Source organism: Anser cygnoides, chromosome 1, assembly GCF_040182565.1.
Source record: "Anser cygnoides isolate HZ-2024a breed goose chromosome 1, Taihu_goose_T2T_genome, whole genome shotgun sequence".
Lineage (NCBI taxonomy): Eukaryota > Metazoa > Chordata > Aves > Anseriformes > Anatidae > Anser > Anser cygnoides.
The window spans coordinates 80,192,658-80,215,975 of NC_089873.1; the positions used below are offsets into that span (position 1 = coordinate 80,192,658).

General features: G+C 40.9%; 1 protein-coding gene across 1 annotated transcript; it reads right to left on the bottom strand.

The window, feature by feature from the left end:
- Window positions 1-1,050: 1,050 nt before the first annotated feature.
- On the bottom strand, window positions 1,051-19,440 carry CD9 (CD9 molecule). The gene is made up of 8 exons (XM_013196002.3): window positions 19,203-19,440; window positions 9,146-9,248; window positions 6,147-6,244; window positions 4,869-4,943; window positions 3,342-3,434; window positions 2,672-2,761; window positions 2,084-2,167; window positions 1,051-1,395 (listed from the first exon to the last, which is right to left on the bottom strand). The coding sequence occupies exons 1-8, from the start codon at window positions 19,266-19,268 to the stop codon at window positions 1,330-1,332; spliced, it is 675 nt and encodes a 224-aa protein (XP_013051456.1). The 5' UTR covers window positions 19,269-19,440; the 3' UTR covers window positions 1,051-1,329.
- Window positions 19,441-23,318: the final 3,878 nt, after the last annotated feature.

Here is a 23,318-nt window from a genome sequence, read left to right on the forward strand (position 1 = left end):
AAAGGACAAAGATCATAAACTTCTAGGAACGTAGCTGAAGTTTTACATGACAGGAACATAGAATACAGGTATAGACCTTACCAGCAAGTTGTGCTGAGGTTTGTAGGCAGCCCCCATCAGATGTTTTAAAGAAAATACTTTTAAAGGCCATTTAGGATTGGAATTACAGGAAAAAAAAGGGCAATTCTTTAGCTAGGGTTTCCAAAATAACACCTCTGCTCCCTCCCACATCTACTTTTAGACTGAAACAGCATAGCCACAGTTCTAGTTGCTGCTGTGAGCAGTGACTGCAGAGCAGTACACTGACTTCTAAAACAACTTTTGCTCCCCCCCCTCCCCACTTGGAAGTTTGAGATTTGGTACACTTTCCGTAAGCCCTTGAGACTGTACTTTGCAGGCTTTGGAGAGACAAAGCACAAATCCAGTTACTAAGAAAAATCCTATGAGCACACATTACAGGAATCTGCCTTGTCAAGAGACTGAGGCCACATCAGATGCCAGAGTCATGTCAGCACGCAGGCCGATATAAGAAAGCCCACCTGGCTCCAGGGGAAAGCCCAGACTGTTTGCATCAGGGTACCACTGCCTGCATATCACCAGTATGACAGTCATCCTTTACCATCCTGTGTGAAGACGAGAGTAAAAAAGAAAGTTACATCAGTAACACTAGGTGTATATATATATATATCATAGAAAAGAAGAATTGTACGCACTGATAAAGTAGACTATGAACAGTCATCTTCGCATTCTTTGGAATCTTCTTCAAAGAAGGCATTGATATCAGAGTTATTTCCTGTGTTATGCTAAACAACCCAGTGATTGAACACACACATTATGCAAGCTCTAATTCATGCTACACATCAAACAGTAATGATTAATAGACACAGAATCACAGAATCGTTTGGGTTGGAAGGGATTTCAGAAGTCATTTGGTCCCAGCACCCCCCGCCATAAACAGGGACACTTTCCACTCAACTTACTCACAGTCCCATCCAACCTGACCTTGTACACTTGCAGGAGTGGGGCATCAACAACTGTCCCCCACAAACATACAATACATTTTACTCTTTATTAAGTATCAAATTGTCTCCAACATAAATTACATCCAAATTACATAAGTTTCAAGAAAGTCAGATATTTTATGTACAATATTTGTCTTGAGTCAGATATACCTTTACCATTTTAACCTATAGCATAAAAAGCAAACCTACATCAGTACCAAATAAAGCATTAAAAAGGTAACAAATATATAACTTTTTAGAAATGCTTTGAGAACGCTCAAGTTAATGACAAAGATTTTATAGTGCAGGGGTCTTGGATGTCTAGCTCTTAGACCATTTCTCTGTTTCTGCGGATAGCACAGCAAAGAACCATACTGAATATCATGCCGAAAATCTGTAAAGAAAACAAATTCATTAGGAATCATGGGGGAATATTTTAATCAAAATGTAGACAAGCATAGCCGCATAGCTTGTCTTCCTTGCTTAAAGAGCAAGTTAAAATTTTATTCTGCAGTTCATGTCCCTGCCCCTCCTTTCCCTTACATCCCAAAGTTTCAGTCCATTCTCACCAATCCCCTTCTCCCTAAGGGCTTCAAAATAGAATAAAGCTAAGTACTGTTGTAGTCTCTTTAGAAGTCCTCAGCATACTTTCTTGCATCTATATCATATTTCCTCCAGAGAAGTCAAACAAGTGCAAGTTTTCTTACAGCAGTTATTTCACACCTCTAGCAGAGTCTCCAATTAGAAAGGAAACAAAATAAAGAATCCCCGAGAGATAACCAGGATTAAGATTTGTCTGGTAACACGACCAATATCTCTTCACCTTCCATACACCACCCTCACTTAATAAAACTTTGCCACTGGTAAAGCTAGGAGGCAGATCTGAATCCAAAGCAGAAGTAGGGAAATCCCAAACATGCCCCACCTGCTGAGCTGCCTCAAAGCCGTGAGACACACACCTTCATTTTTCCAGTACTTGTCATTAGTGGAACAGGCTCAGACTGCATTGTCAGGCATTGTTCAATAGACTTGTGTATTAAGTACCCTTGGCCACACAGCTACCCTTTAATTTCGGAACTCACCATTATTACAGCAATACCAAGGCCAACTGCTCCAATCACATTCAGTTTTGACTGAAAGACATCATCGATGGCTTTAGGACACGACTGAAAAGAAACAATTCATTAGTTTTGTATGTATGAAAGATGCATTTATTTGCTTGTTTGAGCTCAAGTCTGCAAACTGATGCTACACCTCTGACCAAGTCTACCTGCATTAGAGATGAAGACGCATCTTCCAAAAGTAGCTTTGAACTGGCCTGTATTTTCCACATCTTTATGGAGAGCCACAGATGCTTCCAAAACAAAGTTACTAGAGAAGCAGTAACCTCTTCTTTTCTTTTGGCCTTGCTTTGTCCATCATGCCCCTGAATTTATTGACAAGGACTGCTCATTCTATGTGCAGATTCACACTTCTGATTTCCTGCTGATCCTGTCTACTATAACATTATGTTGATTTTCCACAGCCGGATGGATCATGTAGATCCATCTTGATAGGTACCTATCAAGTGTGACATAAGAATTCACTATGGACTGACAGGTTTTATTCACAGACACATACCTCATTCTACTCATCTGGCAGAGCTACTAAAGAATTAAGTCATGCATTACCGTTACAGTAAATGACTCAGCCAAGGACTTCTTTGGACAGATATCCATGAACTGCTGCTCAAGACTTCCTGTAACACCACAACAGTTCAGCTGCAATAGAAAACAGGATGAGAACCAGGTTAAATCATCCTTATTTTTGCTTTGTACTTGGTAAAAGGAAGAAGTAGATTACATTAGATTTTATTACAGACCTTATGCAAGTTTGCTTAAAGTCCTGCCAATTTGACTGCTATAAACCTATTTTTAAAAGGCTTTATTGCATTAAAGGACAAGATTCTGAAAGTAAGAGCTAAATCTCATTAAATATATGCATGCCCACATACCAGTGTTGGTGACAGCTTGTACTTATAGATGCAAAGGTGGAATTCTTAAGCATATGCAGCTATGCATACTATGGTGCCTTTAGATCAAGGCCACAGATCTAGAGTTTCCCAGCTTGCTTGTAAGTTCATTTAGGAAAACCGGAACTAGTCCTATGTATTTCAAAGGTTCAAAGGGGCAAAAAGGTATACTGAATTCACTAGTAGTATACAAAAATATCTTGTCCACAATTTGCTACTAATGCTTCTTTGGTTTCTTCTAGCCAGTAAGGTACTATTTTTGTGCACGACACTGGATGTGATAGAAAACTGTTAAATTGCATTAATTCCTAGTTTAACTACGTACTTACAGCAAAATGAAATGCTTTCAAGGTTTCCCTGGCAGCTGGTTGAGATCTCTTTTCATAGGTTTCTGTGTAGAAGTCCTTTAACTCTTCAATAACCTACAAGATAAGAGTTGTATACTGTTACTGTTTTACCTTGATTAATAGTTATAGGACAGTTGTTTCAGATAAAGCAGTCATTAGAACTTCTACAACCTACAATACACATCCTTTTGACATATAGAAAGAGTGGAAACAGTCCATTCTGCACCTGGAACAAGTGAGCCTAAGGTCACCTTAAACGCCAGACCTGAACAGTTAAGTTCTGCTTTCTCTTCCAAGCTATGAGCTCCTAAGAAGAGTGAGAAAACTGTCTTCACTCATTGGTTACACAGAAGTATTTATTTCCTACTTATTTCTGTAACTCAGAAGTCACTATATTCCTCTGTTGCATAATACAAGCAACAAAACAACCCTGAACCTGATCAACAAGTATCCCATATTTAGCACTTCGGCTTCTAGTTTGTTTCAAAAGCAAAATTCAGTTTATTCCACAGAGCATATCTGGAGACAAAGTTTCAGTTGTTCCTGATGTTTAAGACTGTTACCAACAAAAAGAAGCCCAGAGCCACATCTACATTACCAGAGCTTCCTGGGCATAGCAGGCCAGTGCTTCTATATCTAGCTTTCCCCTCTAGTGGCCAACAGCACCTCCTCCATCCACATCGGGCAGTTTTGCTTACCCAACTCTGGTGATGAGGGATAAAACCACTCCTACTCCTGAGGAACTGCTAGACCAGCAATAATCTGTTGTACTCTCAGCCTTACTGAAGGGTAAAAATGGCCTCATCCACAGGGTCTGTACCAAGAACCACCCACTCAGCTTACTGCCATGCAGTCAGGTAGACTCAAACCAGCACAGCAATGCAGTATTCAGAGCATGTCAACATGCACAAAGGAAAATGAGATACTATGGACTCAAACCTGAGAAGCACAGACTTGTGAGGCAATAACACAAATCAGTCACTGCTTAGATGCAGAAATATTCAGCTTTTAACTGCATTAGCCAGCTTTTCTCTATAAACAGTAAAGCCTCACTGGTGGCCTACTTCACTTCACAGCTCAGACAGGTACTGCCTGGAAGACACCTTTAAAAAGCAACAGCACCTTGGGTTCTGGCTTCTCCACCAGTCTCCTTTTTAAGTCTTAGCATTTACTTAGTTTCTCATTATTTGGCTGGAATGAGTCTCCTCTCCATTATCCAAGTAATCTGTGGGAGATTTGACTAGTACTGGTACACTTTTTAGTAGACTTCTACAGGCACACAGGCCCATCAACTTTAAAGACAAGTCAAAGGCCAGAATAAGTTTCAAGAAAATTACACTGCAGTTTAAGACCTGCAGCTTCAGGGAAAAAAAAAACATTTGTATTTAAAAACCATGTCACTGAAAGAGTCCAATTATTAGATGTGGTCTTTCAAATGATGAACACCCACTTTGAGGTCTCAGACAAGAGGTTTTGTTGATTTTTTTTGGTTGTTTAAGAGCAACCTACCTTTTCTTTATTTGCAAATCCCCAGATGGCAGCAGCAATTTCAAGGGCGAAAATCACAAACAGGAAGACAAAGAACTAGAAAAGAAAGACCATGTCATTAGTCAAGGCCATCGCACCACAAAACAGCAGACATACACACTTGCAAGCTTGTCTGGTCCCTAGTGTTAAGCCTTGTGGAAACTGTCACTCAACCAGTTTTCAGTTGAACGTTTGAAACACTGGTAAAAGCAGGGAATATTGCAATCAGTCAGCACTTCCTCCTGGCAGCGTCAGAAAGCCTGGCAATGTTTCCCAAGCAGAAATCCTGCTTTTTGATCAGTGTTAATTAAAACCAATCATCTGTTAGCTCAGACTTTGAAGTTGCACAGGTCACCCAGACACATCAACAGTTAACAATAATTCTTTTCTCCAATTTATCACCCTTATTGCTTTAGTATTCATTACTTAATACCTAGTATGCCACCAACTCCCTGAGAACTAATGGTCACTTCTGTTGTCTCCTATAAAAACAGAAATAAAAACAACATCTCTGTTTAATTGACTACCAGGTCCAAAACACCCCAACTATTTAAAGGCACTTTAAAGAGAGATTCAGAACTAAAACAAAGAGGCTAGAGGCATCATTTTGCAAGAAATATAAAGCTTCTTGCATGACACATAAAGGGAATTGTTCTCTCACCAGCTATAGTAGTCTTTTATTAACAAAGTCTTCTGGTTATTTGGATGAGTAGCTCCACCAGAGGTACAGATGTGCCTGAACCCAATAAGCCACTGGCACCTCCAGACCAAAAACAATAGGGTTGCTTTCTAACAACTGACTTGAAGAGCACTTGTCAATTAGAAAAGCCCATGCAGTGATTACAAACAGTAGAGGCTTGTTGTTTCAAGGATCAAATACCCCAGTTCTTCTCTCAGAGATTTAAAGACAGCATTCAGAATTCAGGACAAACTGTTTAATAAATAGCACTAGTCTTACCAAGATTTTTATTCGGCATTCACACATCTTCCCAGTCTTCATACTTAGAGTTAGTGAGATTTAGACACTAAAGTCATTCTGCTTTCAAATATAACATACATATTTGGATTCAGTACCAGAAGTGGGAACTAAGTGTCTTTATTTCGTATTTTAGCATTATGTAGGTGACCATGAGTTAAACCACTATGGAACCCAACCAATCAGTATCTGCTCCCTTTAACTGCACAGCCAACTGTGCAGTTGGCTGCTCTTTTCTTTTCACACTTAAATTTTAGCACTATTGTTTAAACACTTGCACTTACCAGGCCAAGCATACACTGTGATTCCTGCAATGCACCACAGCATCCCAAGAAGCCAACCAGCATCATCAGTGCACCAGCTCCAATTAGGATGTAAACTCCTAGGAGGAGAAAAAACAAAGAAATTGGTATACAAGCTAGTTGAGTCCTCAGCAGCAAGGATTAGTTGCTCCATAAATAAACCTTGGCAAAAACTAGAGCTAAGTTTCTTTACTGAGGTGTTCCAAGCAAAAGACAGCTGTGCTTAACTTTCAAAGCAAGCATCTCAAAACTTGTGGGGAAACTATTGATAAATAAAAGCTTCAGCTTATGACAATTGATGTGCACCACAGTTACAGTTTCATAAGTTTTAGAAAATGGGCAAGATAATGCTATCTGAGCCAAACCATAAATACACATTTAAAAACTGGCTCAGAACCAGAATTACACTTATTTTCAGATGAGGAGTGTGCTGCAGTTAGTTGGAACTAGTGATTTTATCAGTATCTGAGAATTCTTGATATCTACCAGCTCCAGGAGGACAGGTATCACAAGGCATCACAATGATCTGCCATAAGACTTTAAATGCTTCCCTACCTTGCTTTTCCATCAGAAAACACTGAATTATTTTGTCAGCCACAGTGGTAAAAGCCTATGCTTCAACTACCTAATCCAACAGCCTCTAACTACAAGTAATTCAGCATCTTCTGCCTTTATGAAAGCATATACTTCTTTAAACCAAGTGGTTAAGTTTGAAGACCATTTTGCCTAGAATTCATGTAAGAAATGTGTTGGAGCACAGAGGGCAAACGCTTCTGGGCTAAAGGACTCCCTTATGCCAAAACATCTCCCCCTAATCTTGGGAACTACCAGCTTAGGAATGAATTATAGATGCTCATCCACTAAATGCAGCAAGAGGTAGCTAGGAAATCACAAGTCACAAAGGATGGCAGATAAGTATCACTGGTGAAACATGATATTAAAAAGAAGTACCAGCACAAGGCATTCCTTTTGAATATAACTTAATATACATAGTACTGTAAGAGTTTGACAATAGTATGTATGTTCCTTTTGAGAGATGAAGGGATACAGCTGTGGTTTTGGGTAGCTTGACATTTCTATCAATACAGATAAAAAGTTCTGGTCTCTAGAGACCCAATCAACATTAAAGTTATACTTAAACATTTGCAAGTTCTATTTTCTAGATGCACACTAACAAATATTAACTGCCAAAACAAACATCTACTTAATTAAGCATATATAGCTGAATATTCCTGACATTTCTTATCAGCAGGAAATTCCGGCTTTCATTTCATTATCCCAGTTGAAATGTTTTCCATCATGGGAAGAAAAAAGTCCATCAGAACCTCTTATTTAAAAGTTTATTTTCAGTAGTATAGATCACTTCAGAGGTAATTGACACATTCTTTTAACATACCATTGAAAACAGCAGCTAATAATTAGTCCCATAAAACAAACCAATAATTCCTATTAAACTTTTTAAACTATAAGTTAAACTGAGTTCTTAAGTAGTTTCGTTTCACTATTTAGCTGCATGCAGCCAGTGGCTTAAATATCACATCATAAAACTTTCATACATTTTATGAGGTGAACGAGTTGTTTTAGACTACCCAAAATTAGACTTATTAAATATTCAGTTCAACTGCTAAGTTTAGATTTGTTCCCTTCCCAAGGTCCCACTAAAAGCATCTGGAAACCTCCTTGGCAGCTGCAAGAACAACCCAGCTTACTACCATGTCAGCATATCAACAGCTAAATACAAGCTTTCTTATAGATGAGCGATATGCATGCTTGAGGAATGCAGGGACTTCATGATGACGTAGAAGTATCTTGATATTCCCAACTATGGCCCCTAAAAAAGCCTTTACTCTGATTCCAGACAGTACGCTTAGTAGGCACAGGCTACTCTGGTATCCAAAAAGGACAGTATGAGTTGCACCTATCAGGATGACTTATACTGTTTTTACTGACCCCTTAGACATTTGTTTGGATGCTGGAACAGCTCAAGTTAACTCACCACAAGAAAGCTTACCTGGCAACAGGAAGACCGACCTAACCATGCTGGGGATGGCTACTTAACACAGCACAGGACACAGCAAGTCCACATGTTACAGTGACATGAAATATATGTATAATGAGCACCCAAGTCTAAGGTGGCAGATATGTGCGAGAAAGGTAAATATTTTATTTTTCTCTGTTCCCAAGTGTTGGAAGTGTTCAAGCTCAGCTATTGTTTCAAAAGAGTTTGAGCCCTCCACTGATGATAACCAAAGGAACATGTTCCTCTGTCCAAGCCCAACAGCAGGAGTAGAGATCAAAATCTTTCAGTTAAGAGTTCCTAAGCAAGTCAGATTTTGAGAAATCAGAATAACAAACTAAAACCATGCATCTCTATCACCTAGTTGGCAATCAAGCTATCCTAGCTTGTGAAAAGCCTTGACTAAGATCTTTTAAGACCTGAAAATATTGAGGAGTAACTTCTACCTGGCCTATGTAAAACTACAGTGATCTAGGTTGACTGTAATAGTTGCTCATATAGACTAAGATATTGGACATCCTTTTGAATATGTTAGTATACATTATACTGTAAGAGTTTGACAATAGTATGTTCCTTTTGAGAAATGAAGGGATACAGCTGTGGTTTTGGGTAGCTTAAGTTAGTCAATTCAGAGGAAAAAAATAGTTATTCATGTCACTAATTTTATTTTAGAGTGAAATTTTGCTGACTCACATCTGCACAAAGCATCAGGAAGATACATTCCCCATGTTTACCAGGAGTCCGTGGTGCTCACTAATAACACTTACAGAGGCAGCCAGCCCAAGAGACACTACTGCTCTCAGCACTAGAGCTCAGAGCACCAGCCAAGGGGAGCTGTTCTCAGCCTGACTGAGGCTGTTAAGGACTACTTTGTCTGTAGCCTTGAAGAAAGGCTTATAAGTAGCTAGGGACTCCAGGAACAAAAGAGTAACCTATCCCACTGAGTTCTCATCTCATACCTTACCTGTATAAAATGTTGTGTTGTTGGATTCCAGTTCAAAGATGCTTTTGGTCTGTGAATCAAACCGAAGCCATAGTCCAATTGCAAGAACTGCTGTTCCTGCAAGCTGTAAGAACAAATAAACCTTGTTAAATAATACCAATTACTATATTCCCCCCTGCACTAACAGCAGCATCAGAAGTAATCACAGGATGCAGCTCTGTTATTTAACAAGCTGGTGACAGAAAACCAGCATAAAGATAGGTATACCAAAACAAGAATGAAGTAAATTCCTGACATGAGGCATCTTGTTGACAGATCTGCTTACCTATTAAACTATAGCACAGGAGAACAATGCCATGCTTGTTTTTAACTGAAAGTCCTCTAGGTTTACAGAACTGCCAAGTGTCAGATTTTCCACTGCTCTCTCCACCCATGGTTTTGTTCTGGGTGACTGTAACAACACTGTGTAGCTTAGTGATCTTATATCCTCACTATGAAGGACAGGCATAATGCAAGGAAAAGCACCTTGTGATTTATAAGGAGAGAGAAAAGTTTTAGCACATTAAACAACCTGATGAGAGTTCAGTATACTGCAGTACTGAACTTGGAAAGAACATTCTCGCTTGTAAAGCAGGGGCGAACTAGTGCGCTAAATAACCACACCGACAAGAAGCAGAAAATAAAGGCTGCTAAAATAGCAACATTGCTGCATGCTGATCCAGAACAATAAAATTAAGTTTTAGATAATATTTAGCTTTCAATATATTGCCTTTGCTTGTGTGCCTCCAGGTTCCTTTTGCATTTGTGACAAGTTTATTTATAAAGTAGCTTCTGGATGAAACATCTGGCTGAAGGCATCACAGAAGTGTTGCAAGAAATAAGGAATTGCACTCGTGTGGCAAATGCTGGCAGTTTGCTTTGAAAAGACCAAGAAGCCTGATCTTATATGCTCTAAGAAAGCAAGCTGAGGTTTTCTTGTGTGAAAAAAAAACACTGAAACAGAACATGACAAACTAGAAAATTAGACTGTTTTTCACCTCCTTCTTCTTTCATTGGGACACCATTTAACTAACAGAAGAAAAGTTCAAGACAGAAATATCACGCATGTAGCAACAAATATAATTTTACAAAAAGCAGTAAACTTGAAGCTTAGCAAGTCCAGAACTTCTGTTGGGCTAATCATGCATAAAAAGCCTTATCTTTAAGAAGTCCCTTCTAGAAGTCAACAACATTCTTTATTTATCTCCAAGAAACCGGGAAGAGTTTACTTTAAAATGCCAGTTTTCAGCAAGAATATGGAAAGAATTCCCACAGAAGGCTTATGTGAACACTTAGACACCACATCTAACCCCTGGCCCTGTGCTCTCCCCAAAGGGAGAGCAAGAGCCCTTTCTGCATACTGCAGGAATATTTATATTTACTGAAGGCAGACACACCTTTGTTGCCTATAGCAATCTTTTCTAACCTCCTAAACTTGCTCTCCAAAAATCTTGGAAGATCAATACAGGACAAAGAATCAAGTTAAGCATGGGTTTAAGGGAAGATGCCCCCCTTGTAGCTTCTCAGCAGGAAGTACCCTAACTGAAGTCTTCAAGGGCTCAGGTATTAGCAAAGAAAAGTGAGAGGGTTAACTCACAGAGGAAGCCAACCCTGCTGGAAAAACCAGCACTACTTGTACAGCAGGCACCTGCGTGCCAAGCCGGCCCCAAAGAGGAGCTGCAGGGCTGAAGCTGGGAAAGAGATGAAGTGATACATAATGCATAAATAGCCAAACCCAAACAGAGGTTTCCAGACCTATGCAAAGGACACTATTAGTGTCATGTATGCGTAGGCACAGGGTTACTCACAAAGTGCACAGCAAGAACAAAGCCTGCACAAATCCAGAGCCTCCCTTGTTAGAAATATGCTGACAAAATAATTTAAGTTATGCTGAAGAACCTTGATGTAGTACCCAGTATGTTGTAACACTGTACTATCTCAATTTATCATGCTGTAGCACTGCCTCAGGGGAAGGGAAAGGTACAAGAAGTGGACTGGCAGCGAGAGGAGTTGCTGCTCCAGCTAATGCTTGCTGCTACAGCATCACCTGGAAAAAAAAAGCCTTTACAATCTCATCTCACTTCACTACTTTACTTCAAACACCAGGAGGGCTTGGTTGTGGAAAACCTCTCATGCACTTCTAACTTACCTTCAAACCACCCAGTATTTAATACTCTGCTAAAGCTCTACTTTCTGTGGTCTTTTAAAAGCCTTCAGCTTTTATAGGCATCTGGATCTGGAGCATCAGAAGAAGCCTCCAGCTTCTTCTTGCTTTAAGAACTCCTGAATTTCAGAGCCAAGAGCCTAAGCATGCTTGGTTGTGTGCAGCTAGATATTTCTACTGTTTGACAAGCCTCAGTGTTCAATCAGGGAGCTGAAGAGCTGTGCTGCAAATGGTACAGAGCACAGCAAAGTTTTGTACAACTAAAGCCAGAGTTTGTACTCCAGCAGATCTTTAGAGGCCAGACTATGCAGACTGTGATAAAACTAAGAAACAGTACGCTGTGTAGATAATCTTACAAGTCCAAGCAAAGCAGAAGGTTGTGTTAACGATCTTCCAGATAAACAAACTGGTTGGTTAACATTAGGAAGACCTGGCATACTTGATATGGCTCCTTTCAAAGTACAACCTTAACATGCACACACCCACCCAACCACCATAAAGTTCATTATGGTGTTTTCTCCTTTGGAATGTGGCCATCCTGTGGAAAAAAAAAAGTATGATCACAGAGAAGCAAGGGACTTACGATTGGAAGACTGAATAGTAATAATGCTTGATGTTAGCAAACTACTCAATAGCACTAAAACACCTATGCTTAAAAAAAACAACGCAATCCTTCTCTTCACAGTGACCTAAAAACTCAGCTCCCTCTTGCAAAAAAAGGAAAGTGACTTTTTGCTTGTTTCTTAAGGAAAGCAGACTTGTGTTTAATGCTTGTGTTCTTCCTACCCGCAATGACCACTGAACTAAAAATGGAAATTTTAAAGCTGAAGGTTAGAAAATAATTTAAGACTTCACATTTTCAACAAAACATCTGAGTAAGGAGAGATTTGGGAACTAATTGGGTCTCAGAGGAAGAGACAAGAACAGCCCCATTGCACTCCTTGCTGGCAGAAGCAGCAGCTCAGGTTGCTCCAGATCACTAGCAGGCACATGAGCAGCATTGCTGTTCCCCGATGCTACTTCGGCAGCTTCCAATAGCAGTGGTGCGATAGTTTTAGTAGCTGTGTTTTTCCTCCCTGATAAAGGGGTTCAAGCTCCCTGCCCAGGTTGCTTGGAAGCAGAGCCACGGGTGGCAGCAGCAGATCTGCTCCAGAGGTTTTTTCATTCCAAGTGTTTTCCCAATTTAACAGACCAGCGTTCTGCATCGTCATAGGAGTTGAGTAATACCGGATATTTCCAACTAGAAATATCCTGTACTGAAACAAATTTAACAAAGAATAAAACTGTCTCTTCCTGAAGCTAGCCACTCTGTATATGCGTAACACCTACAAAACTAAAAACAACTGTTTTTCTGTGCTTATGAAATATATTGGAAAGATTTTTGTAGTAACAGCTATTGGCAAAGGAACTCAGGAGAAAACTTTTACCAGTCTGACCAAAATTTGTAGTTGAAGGGATACTATTCACTTACTGTATTGGAAAAAAGTTTGTGGCAGCAATACTCCCGTAATAGCATTTCCTGGCACAAGTATAATACAGACATCCCTGCTCAAGCTAGCTATGCTCCCCTTGCTTTTCCATAACCACTACTAAGCATCTTAGAGCTCCCAGCTCATTTCTCCTTGACTCATGTCTGTTTTACAGCCACGAAGGACATATGCTAAACAAGGATAAAAATCCCTGGTTATTCCTCTTCTAGTCCTATGGAGTCGTCTTGTCATTTTTGGCATCACATGCAAACATATCCATTGCTTCAAATGCTCTGCTCCTGAATGTATCCCTTTGGCTGCTGCAACAGGAAAGAAGTGGCCTTTTCAATCTTTTCAAATATAGCCCTGCACCTCTTCTAGCAGATCTTCTGTGTTCAGCATTTCTCCCACTCATGCAGTCTTACAAGTGCCTTCCAAGTCAGCCCTTCCCACTGCTAAGGGCTTGCTTATTTAGAGTACATCATGGTATTTATCTTCAACAGTAGGCTTCCAAGAGACAGCTGACAAAGAATCTGTACCACAGCAGAAGACAGTTATTCTATAATTGAGATGAGAAACAGCCAATCTATTCTGGAGGCAGAAGCTATACAGGATTTTCTGCCTCCTCCTTTCCACCATACTTTGGTTAGCTTCAGCATCACTTAGCAGTGCCAGGTCACTGGGGGAACTATCAAGCAATTTCTGTCAGAACTTTTTTGCAAAACCACCTGAGGTTTCACAGATAGTCTCCTAGCACAAAGCTTTCACAGGGAGTCATTAGGTTTCATGATATTGCTCTAAAAACACATTAAAAGTTACCACATGAGCTGTTCAGGCTAGAAATTTCTACTTTTATTAACATATCCCATGATATAGCAGTGTCAGCACACAATGACCCTACTTTGGGAACCTGGAAAGCTTGTTTAGATTTAACCACTCTTTTGCAAGGGCAGTTTTGTTCAGTCCCTTCTAAACTTGTCACCTTGAAAAAGCGTGATCCCCTCAGTCACCCACGTGCTGCAGACACCTCACAGCAGATCACCTTTCCACACACAGAACCGGCTCTCAAGGGGCTTAAGGTCCAAGCAGTTAGCAAGTCCTGACAGCTGGCTATTAAAGCCTAGACTTGAGACCCATAGTAATTACCCCTCAGGTTACTATCACCTCTTCCTCTACATCCACAGCATAGAGGCAGGGACAGGGAAGAAATGAAATTCTGTAGGAAATCTTGAGGTATGGATTGAAGCCAAAAAAAAATTTTGTACAGAAAACTCTAGTTTCTTCTATGTTAGCACAATGGCCAAGCCTATAGGCAACTTATACCAAGTTCATGGCACTACCTCTAGCAGAAGGTAAATCTGCATGTGGAATTATAACAGTCAAAAATCAAGGCTGTTCTCAGTGTTGTCAGCTCAGCACTGCATATCACAGAAGACTAAAGATTTTCTTGAAGTAAAAAGGTATGTCAGGCCTCTACATGACTGTTCTTTATGTAGGTTTCACCCAGAGTATGCTAGGAGTACACTGAAAAAGCCATCATCTTCTCTTTACATCAGAGAAAGACTTACAGCTAAAAATTGATTCAGATCTTCCTCTGCATAAAAGACAACTTCTTTCCTCACCATGGAAGAGAGCATATGAACAGGACCAGCAGCATAACTTTTGCAGAACACATATGCAAAGAAATTGAGAGCATTAGATGGCATTACAAGGAGTAATGAAGTACTTGTTTCTGTCTTGTTACCTGCTGGTGCTGTCTAAGTGAAGACCCATAAATGGTAAAAACAAATTAGGTACAATGTTACTCTAAACCCATAATTACAACATCAGTGTTATCCACAAGAAAACACTTTTGAATTTCTGAAAAACACCCAAACTTTCCCAACAGACATGCAATGAGTATTAACAGTTATAAAAGAAGCTGCAGCTATTTCAAAACTTTGACGGGGGAGGGGATAGGTTGGAAAGGAAGTACTTTCTTTCTGCTTAAGCTGGTCTCAAGAATGCTGTGGGCTAAGTTAATGTCACAACATTTATTGCAATAAAATGGCGCTCCAGTACAGTAAGAGCAGCATTACAGAATTCCTGAGCCAAAGCCAAGACCAAGGCCCATTTCATACAAGTTCCTATTCAGAAAGAAGTCTACTGTACTCACAATTTAAATTGCAAATAGGAGCTGGGACTGCTAGAACTACAAATACATGTAGCTGGCTTCTGAACACAACATCCTCTAGCTCCATTCCTGACTTCACATGAATTTTGCCCGAGTTAAAATCCCTTAAGCTGAACCAAAGCAGCATTTAGTTCATGCACTGCAGTCAGCAGCTAATCAGTTGATTACAGAAAGCAAAACAAACTTCTGTTGCTTTTGTATGCATCTATATATGCACACAAACATGTGTATGTGTATATTTCTGTCTAGCCAGCAAGTTGCCTTCTCCACTTGAAGAGAGAATATCCTCTGAGGAAATCAGAGCATCAAACTGGCTGTTCCAGGTGCAATATAAATAGCTGAAGTTATATACCAGAACAAAGTCACATCTTCAAGTTAAAATAAGAGACCTCCAGGCCTGATCTAACTAATCTTGCTTTAGCAGGAACTCCCGTAGACAGATATGCTTGTTTATGAAAGACAAAACACACTCTGAAGGGCTCAGATTGTAGAGCCTGGACAGGACAGTTGCCTGATAACATAAAGGAGCAAGAAGGTAATTCCTTGCAAAGACTTGGCATGAACTCTGACCATACACTACAGCACTTCCTTGGTTATAATACATTAAATTGTAAACATTAACAGCAGACTTCTTTGTATTCCAGAAAATTCACTAGGGAAAACTGGCATTAAGTTTAATGATGCAAGTCCTGAATTTTAATCATCAGAAGCAAGTTAGCAGAAGGAGACAGAGGCACATGGTTGGTATACACAGCCATGTCAGGAGCTCACACAACACAAAGCTGCTTGGAACAGCCTCCAGTTTTGTTAGGAAGAGACTTTGTCACCAAGCCTGAGTAAACCCAGTGAGCTCAGCTGGAAGTGCTAACTCTTTACACAACTCAAGGTAATCAAGCACATGCTCACACCAAGGTTATTCAAAACCAGCTTCAGTGAGAAAACTGCACCATTCGGTTTAAGGCACGTCATGTGATATTTCCATTGTTTTCTTGCCCAACTCAAGCTGGCATGGCAGAAAATCTTTACATTAGGTCTTTATAAAATCTTTATGAGACCGCCCACCTCCCTTCGCCACCCAAACTCAAACACCAAACTTTCAGAAGACCTAAATTAGTGTGGCTTTGATTACACACAGGACCAAAGATGACACAGCCAGCGCAGATAACGTTATGACAGAACAACAGCATGCAAGCACACTGGCCATAACAAAAGCAAGAAAAGTAAAAAGAAAAGCTATCAGTCTTATTATGCTTATAACCTAGCTCAGCATCCTGTGGATAGCCTCTTTGGGAAGGGTATCGGAAGAGGGCAGAGCAGGCAGTGGTATTTCCTGGGACTAACCTCCCAGTTTACATGTCAAACATTTACAGGCTATGCAAAAATGCAGACAGTACCTTTGGAGATGAAAAATGAACTGAAGGCTTGAACCACTAACCCACAATATCTGGTTCATATAAAGTAGCACCTACTGTGCAGACAGGCACATCTCTTCCCCTGAAGCTTCCTCTTTTCAGACTCTGAACCCCTTAGCTCTTGCTCACTCTTTCAATACAGCTATGCCCTACCCAGGGCTCAGCCAGTTGTGAACCTACAAGTCTCTAGCATGTGTCATTTATCCCACCTCCCCCCACTCTCTCTTCAGGTTGAAGAACCTTAATTCACTTTATGCTTTCTAACAGCAGAAACCCTCCTCTTCCTTTCCCGAGCATTACCAAGCTTCCACTATGTTCCTTTCAAGGTAGGCAGAAGACCAGAGCAGCACACAGTAGCTTTTCATAAAACTACTGTAAACCCTTTTCCCCAAGGACTTCATCCCTGTGACAGTGGTTGCCTCTGAGCCCACCAATTTATAATCCTGGGCTGCCTTCTGCTCCTGTACACATTCACTGCAGGCAGATATCAAGTAATGTCACATACTGCTTCGTCACATAGCCTCTTCAAGTCCTACTGCTACACCAGCATGCGCCCATCTTTATTGTCCTGAATGCTAGCCTAGCACCAAAGTGTTACCTCACATACTTTTCCAGTTTAGGTAAGAACGTATTGACTACCATGTACTTTCTGCATGGAAACTCTGCTGGTCCTCTCCACTGCAAGAGACCTTCTCTTTGCATCTGCCCTCATCTCATCCCTGCCTCTGCTCAGGCAGGGGCTTTATACCTGCCAGGATCTTAGTCCAGGACTGCCTAGCTCCCCCAAGAACCCTTATTCTTCTAGGAGACAAAGAAATAAACTAACAGTAATGAGCACTCACTCCTCCTCCTACATAGATTCTGGCTTTTGAAGGCTTCAAAGCTACCTTGATTCTTCCTTCTCCTTACAGTAGCCATTCTCTTTCTTCCATAGTGTCACATTATCTCTATCTGTACAACAACTTTGTTTTAATAGAATCTTCTCCTCTGCCTATTCCAGAGGCATCACATATGCCACTCTACATCCTCCAGAAAAAAAATAAAAAATAAAAACCAAGAGCATCAAGTTTGCTGCATCCAGTTCCCTGGCCCTGAGGTGGGTGGCGAGCAAGATGTTTTAACCTAAGCACAGTGCATTGACAGTTCTGAAGTAACTGAAGTGTGACCCTGGAAAGTTTTTAAGCAGCATTTTTCTTGCTGTTGTTTTACAAGCTTTTCATCAAGAGGTCAGTTCAAACTTGTGAGGGATTTGAAGTCACAGACAGGTTATTACACAGAACAATCATGAGGTCTTCCCCAAACACACCAAGCAAAGTAAAATCTTGCAGAACTTCACTCCTAGCACACTTTCATACCCAGACCAACTATGGTATTTAAGGACTCTGGTAAGCCTCCTAGTCTAGTGTCTAGGAGTAGAGTATTAGTTGAGTTTGCTTTGGTAAAAGTAAGATTTAGTAATAACTTAAGTAATCTTATTACATTTTTCTATTTGAACTGCCAGCATTTATAAACTCACTGTCTTTCTTTGGACATAGCTTCAGCTGATTTTCTTTTTTTTTTTTTGTTTTAATAACCTCCCATACCCAGCTCTTTTGCTCTTCCTGCTTCTTCTCACCCTCTCTCAAGTCTCTTACCAAGGCAGATAATCGAAGGTGTCTAATACGACAACTGTAAATATCTGCATATTTGTTGCAGACCATTTATATTGCTCACTTCTGCTTTTGAGGCAACTTATTTTAAAAATAAATACATAAATTTGATCACAGCTTCATGCAACCTTTTATTTTCTGCTGGTTCAGGAGACACACTGGCTCTAACTATATCATTGTCACCCCTGCCAATTAGCTCTTGGACAATAACATCCATACTAATATTGTATTTGAACACCCCCCCACAGGCTGTTGTAGTGGAGTACAAATACCTACAGTGAGCTCTAAGAGCCAAGGCCTACTACAGTTGGTTTACAAGCATCCGTATCCACAGCAGACACCAGCTGTTTACTTTCAGCAGCTGTTTACTTCCACTGCCTACTGATGCAAGCAGCCACTTGGAGAAGCAGCAGCATTAGTCTCCATTGACTTCTCTCTTACAAGAAGAAAGAATATTAAAGACAAACAACACTGAATTCAGACATCCATGCTTCAACTTCTTGAGAAACAGTCATAACTTCTGAGTTATGCCACGCTTCCTGATCGCACCTGGCAGACAAGAAACAGTTGTGCCAGAAACTGCACTGAAGACACGAATTCCACTCATGGTGGTGTGCTCCTACAGGTTAAACTGTCTCAGGATTTTCTCAAAGAGGCGTTGCCAGTAAGACTTGATGCAGATAACCCAGATTTAGCTGAGGGTTCCCCCAAGACAAGTTCATACACAAAACAACAACGACTCCAAGCGCTAGTTTGCGAGAAATTAGTTCCCCACCCTGTAACAGCCTGCACACCAAAACAGTCTCCAGAAGCACAACTAGCAGTGAGAATTTCCACACAAGCGTGGTAAGAAAAAAAACAAACAACAACGAACAAACAAAAAAAACCTGCCTTTATATCTAGCACCCCCCCCAACACACACACATTAACAGGCAGGATACACAGTGGCTCTAGAACAACTAAATGAACAAAAAATAAACAAAAAAAAAGAAAAAATGGTGCAAATCGTATATAAAAACAGCAACGAGCTGACTACGAACCCTACCCAGGCTCTCTTGCCGACTGCACGGCGCGTTAAGGCTGCAGCAGGTCCCTCAGCCCCCCAGCTCTAGAGGGAGCGGGCAGAGGGTCCCGGGCAGCCCCTCCACCCCGTCCCCCTGCGGCTCCCTTACCCAGAAAATGAAGTTGAAGCCGAAGAGCAAGTACTTGATGCACTTAGTGCCTCCTTTGACGGGCATCCTGCGGGCGGGCGAGGGGGCAGTGTGCGTTCACAGGCCGATCGAGGAGCAGCAAAGCCACCTTCCCACAGCGCCACTCCTTAAATCCGCCTCCCCTCGCCTCCCCCCGGGGCTCTCCTCCCCCGGCAGCCCGGCCCCGGCAGCCCGGCCCTTTCTCCTCCCCCTGCCCAATGACTTCTCCCGCTGCCCTCCCTCCGCACCTGCCCCGTCCCCCGCCTCGGGGCGCCCGTTGGGGTTGCTCCGAGGGCTGGCGGTGGCACCGGGGGGCTGTCGCCCAGCTGCGCCCCCCCCCCCCCCCGGCTGCCCCCGTAGTCCCTGGGTAGTCCCTGCTGGCATGCTGCGAGCGAAAAAAGGGGTGGGGGCGTGCAGGACGGTGCTCTGCCGGCTCCAATGTGGGTTTAGTTTGCCCTCGGTGCCTCAGCCTGGTTTAGGTGGGTGGCGGTGTGAGCTCACGGCAAAGTTGAATCGCTTTCGTGGCGGCTGTACAGAGCTGGAAGAGCACGGTTTGGAAAAACCAGGTGGGGTGTTGCTAACCGGCAGCTGAGCGTGGTGCCTGGTTGTGCGCCTACCCTCAGTTCACCCCGGTTGTTAGACAAAGCTTGTAACTTGCATCTCAGTGAGGAAGTTCCTGTCGGTTTTAAAAGGATGTTCAACACAGCTTCTGAATCTTTTAGGAATGAAAACTGAGGCTTCATACCTTAATTTATCCTTAATAGGATGTGATTAGAAATTCAGCAGTTACTGAGAGTCAAAAGAAAACCCAGGCAGAACGGAAAGCACAGAAAAGAGTTACTGAAATGCAAATAAAAACACGTTGGAGTTATTGTTGCCAAAATAAATGGTAAGACAGAGTACATTCCAGAGCTGATGTGCTAGAGGAGACATTGAATTGGGCAGCTGCTTCCCAGAGCAGGTTGCAAAATATTGATATGCTTCCACTAGAAAGCAAGGTAGAAAAGTACAGAGCTAGAAGAAATTCAAAGATGATCGTGAGAGCACAAGCAGAGCCAAACCAAGAGGCTTCTGTCAGTGCTGCACTGCTTGTAGGAGCAGAAAGGGACTGTTCTGCTGCTCTTGATTTGGGGCCTCTGATGCAATGGACCAGTAGCAGCCCACGGGCTGGACTCCTGGGAGCAGGGCGAATGGTGCTTAGCTCCACGCAAACTCTGCCCGAAGTGTTTTGGTCTGTTATTTTAGTCGGCAAAGGGAACCAGAGGGATGGAGGCTAGCCACAGGAGTACAGATCCAGCAAGGCTGGAAGTAATAAATGTGTGTGTGTGGCTAAAACTCTTGGGGTAACTGTCAGCTGAGCAGAGGACTGAGTGAAAGTACTGTCACTTTCTTGAGCTCTGACTGATTTTCTTGATGGCTTTTTTTTTTTTAACTTTGCCGTAAGAATCTATGTCAATGTCAGTAATATGACTTCCCTTACCTTTCTAAAGTTAAGGATAAAAAATAGATTTAAAACAAAAAAACAAACATGATGTTATTAAAAAAAAAAAAGAAAAAAGGAAAAGAAAAAAAAAAGAAAAAAAATTGGATTAAGAAAAACCATGGTAGTACTAAGCTTTCAGGCTTACACTGTGTTAAAGCTGCTTCCATTAAAATTCATGGGTGGTAGCCTTTTGATCAAAGGCAGAAATGGATCTGATGGATCAAAGCGTCCTGTGGGTTTGTACTGATTTAAAGCTAAACTCTCCCTATTCATCCAGGGAATTTATTTATCAACGTGTGAAACTGAATTAAGTATTTTTAGTATTCTTAAGAATATGGAGTGAAAATAGTTAAAATCTGTGTTTATGTGGCTTTCTTTCTTTCCATATGAAGGGTAAGGAGACGGTATTCATCTTTCAGTCTTTGAGAGTCGGATGATCTAGTAGACGTGTCTCTTTGAACATAATCTCACTTCTCTGACTATTGAAATGAGACAGTAATCAATTGAATTTCTGCAGAACAGAAAACTACTGGAAATTCACGAGTCTTGTAGAGTTACATGAGAATGATTACTATTTTAAAACTTTGTATTTACATGGGATAGTAGGCCAAAATAGTTTACACCAAGTATTTATTATCTGCACTTAAAATCGTACTTGATGATTAAAGTGTTATTTTTCTCCTACTGCAACAGAGATGAACAAACTCAGAATACTGCTGAGAAGAAGAAATCTTGGGTTTACCAGAAGCCTCTTAAAATTACCTTTCTAATAATCTTGGCAGGACCCTGATTTAGTTTTCATATACAGACCTGAATTATTTTCTCCCATTTTACTTTGAAACGTCTTGTTCATGCCAGTATGGAAGAAGTGTTTTCTTGTCATGGAGAAATGTTTTCCCCTCAGACCACACTATCTAAAGGACCTTGATCCATTGATTAACATAGCAAGGTAAGAGGGGGAAAGAGTTCCTTTCCCAGCTCTATTAAGGGGTGGTGGGAACCACCAGTAAGTACTGCAGAAATTCTGATGTTTACAGCCTCCTTGATGCATTTTACCCATATCTCTACATACATATGGAAGGACTACTGTCCTTCTCTCTTCTTTGTATAAATGATTTCAGGTCTTTTAAATTCTTTCTTTCAGTTCCCTTAAGCATCCAGGGATAAACAGTTCAAAACACAGAGAGATGAAATACAAAGCTTTCCCTGGTGAAGTGTAGGGAGTAACAGAGTTTCCCGAGAAGCGCAGATTACAGTAGGAAAACAATAACAATTTTCTTCCTTGTAGGAAAACAGTACTGTAGAAGCCAGTCACACACACACACACACACACACACACGTTGTTTTGCTTGCTTTTTAACTTCAGTGATTTTTTTTCTTTGTAAGTGGATGCTCAGGTATGCTATGTACTGGGCTTGATGCAGCTGTCAGGTGAGGGAGGGAGCTGTACAACCAGCCAGCTTCTCTGCTGTCACAGAATTGAGAGTTGATGATGACCCAGGTGACACAGTGTAGGCCCTCTGGTCTCCTATTTCCTCCTACCTTTCAAAATCCATCCCTGAGTTCATCCACAAAACTTCAGGTTAAGTATCTTAGTTCTTCTGGCCTAATATTTTCAAGCAAATTTTAAAGATCCTTATTTCATTTATTTTAAATACAGCAATAATTTGGAATGGTGTGATAAATGAGAGAGAGTCATGATGTGTAAATGGCTGCAGCTGTTTTTTGCACTGGGGCTGTGAGGGAGACACTGGTCCTAGAGCTGGAGAGTCAAGATTTTCATGTCCTTGCAAAGATGACTCACAGGATCAGTCATTCTGATAAGACTAGGGCAATGGCATTGTCTTTTTCCACTGCTAGAGGAAAAATGTTTAGTGTTTGGTATCCATAACAGTTAAATTCTGGATGACCTCATGCTGTTAGGAAATCTGTCCATCCTGGAAAATTGTCTGCCTTCTTCCATAGGGGAAAGGCTTTGAATTCACAAAGCCCCATGGGATTTCATTAGAAATCAGGTCTTCCTCCACTACTGCAAGTGTAGGTGGAAGTAAAGACCCGAAATCCAACCTCTCTGTTTTCCACATTTTTAACTCACTTTTTGAAAACAAAATTTGAAGAGGATTAGAAGAGATATAGGCACATCCTTGCAAATATTTGGTATCAGACCTTTGTGTATAATACATTAGTGATAGTGTCAGGAGTGTGACTGGAAAATTTCTATGCGAACTTAGGAATTCTTTTAAAATTGTTTCATAATCAGTTATCATTTTCAAGTTCTGAGATAAAATCCATGGGACAAAAAGCAGAAAGATTTTGCTCTTAGTTGTTTAAAATTAAACTTTTAGTTAAAGTCTAAGCTTCTGTTCCAAATAAATCAGGCTCTTGCTACTACCAATGATGAAAGTACATCATGTCAGGAAGGAAGGATATGGAAAGTGTCATAGTTTTACTAAGGGAAAAGAAATCACATGTGCTTTTTTAATTGACACAGAATACCAAAATAACCCTTTATTTTTTCATTGAAACAATTTGACACCATTGAATATATACCCTACAGTTTATTTTTCAAGTGAAATTACAGTTTATTAAAAGCCTCATACTGCAGATAGTAATAT

What these genes read in the sequence shown, in the direction of transcription:
- CD9 (XM_013196002.3), bottom strand. Translation starts at nt 19,268, where the DNA reads ATGCCCGTCAAAGGAGGCACTAAGTGCATCAAGTACTTGCTCTTCGGC. An exon ending in TGAAAGCATTTCATTTTGCT is followed by an intron (nt 2,762 to 3,341) that starts GTAAGTACGTAG and finishes TTTCTATTGCAG; the next exon opens with CTGAACTGTTGTGGTGTTAC. An exon ending in TTGGTATTGCTGTAATAATG is followed by an intron (nt 1,396 to 2,083) that starts GTGAGTTCCGAA and finishes TTTTCTTTACAG; the next exon opens with ATTTTCGGCATGATATTCAG.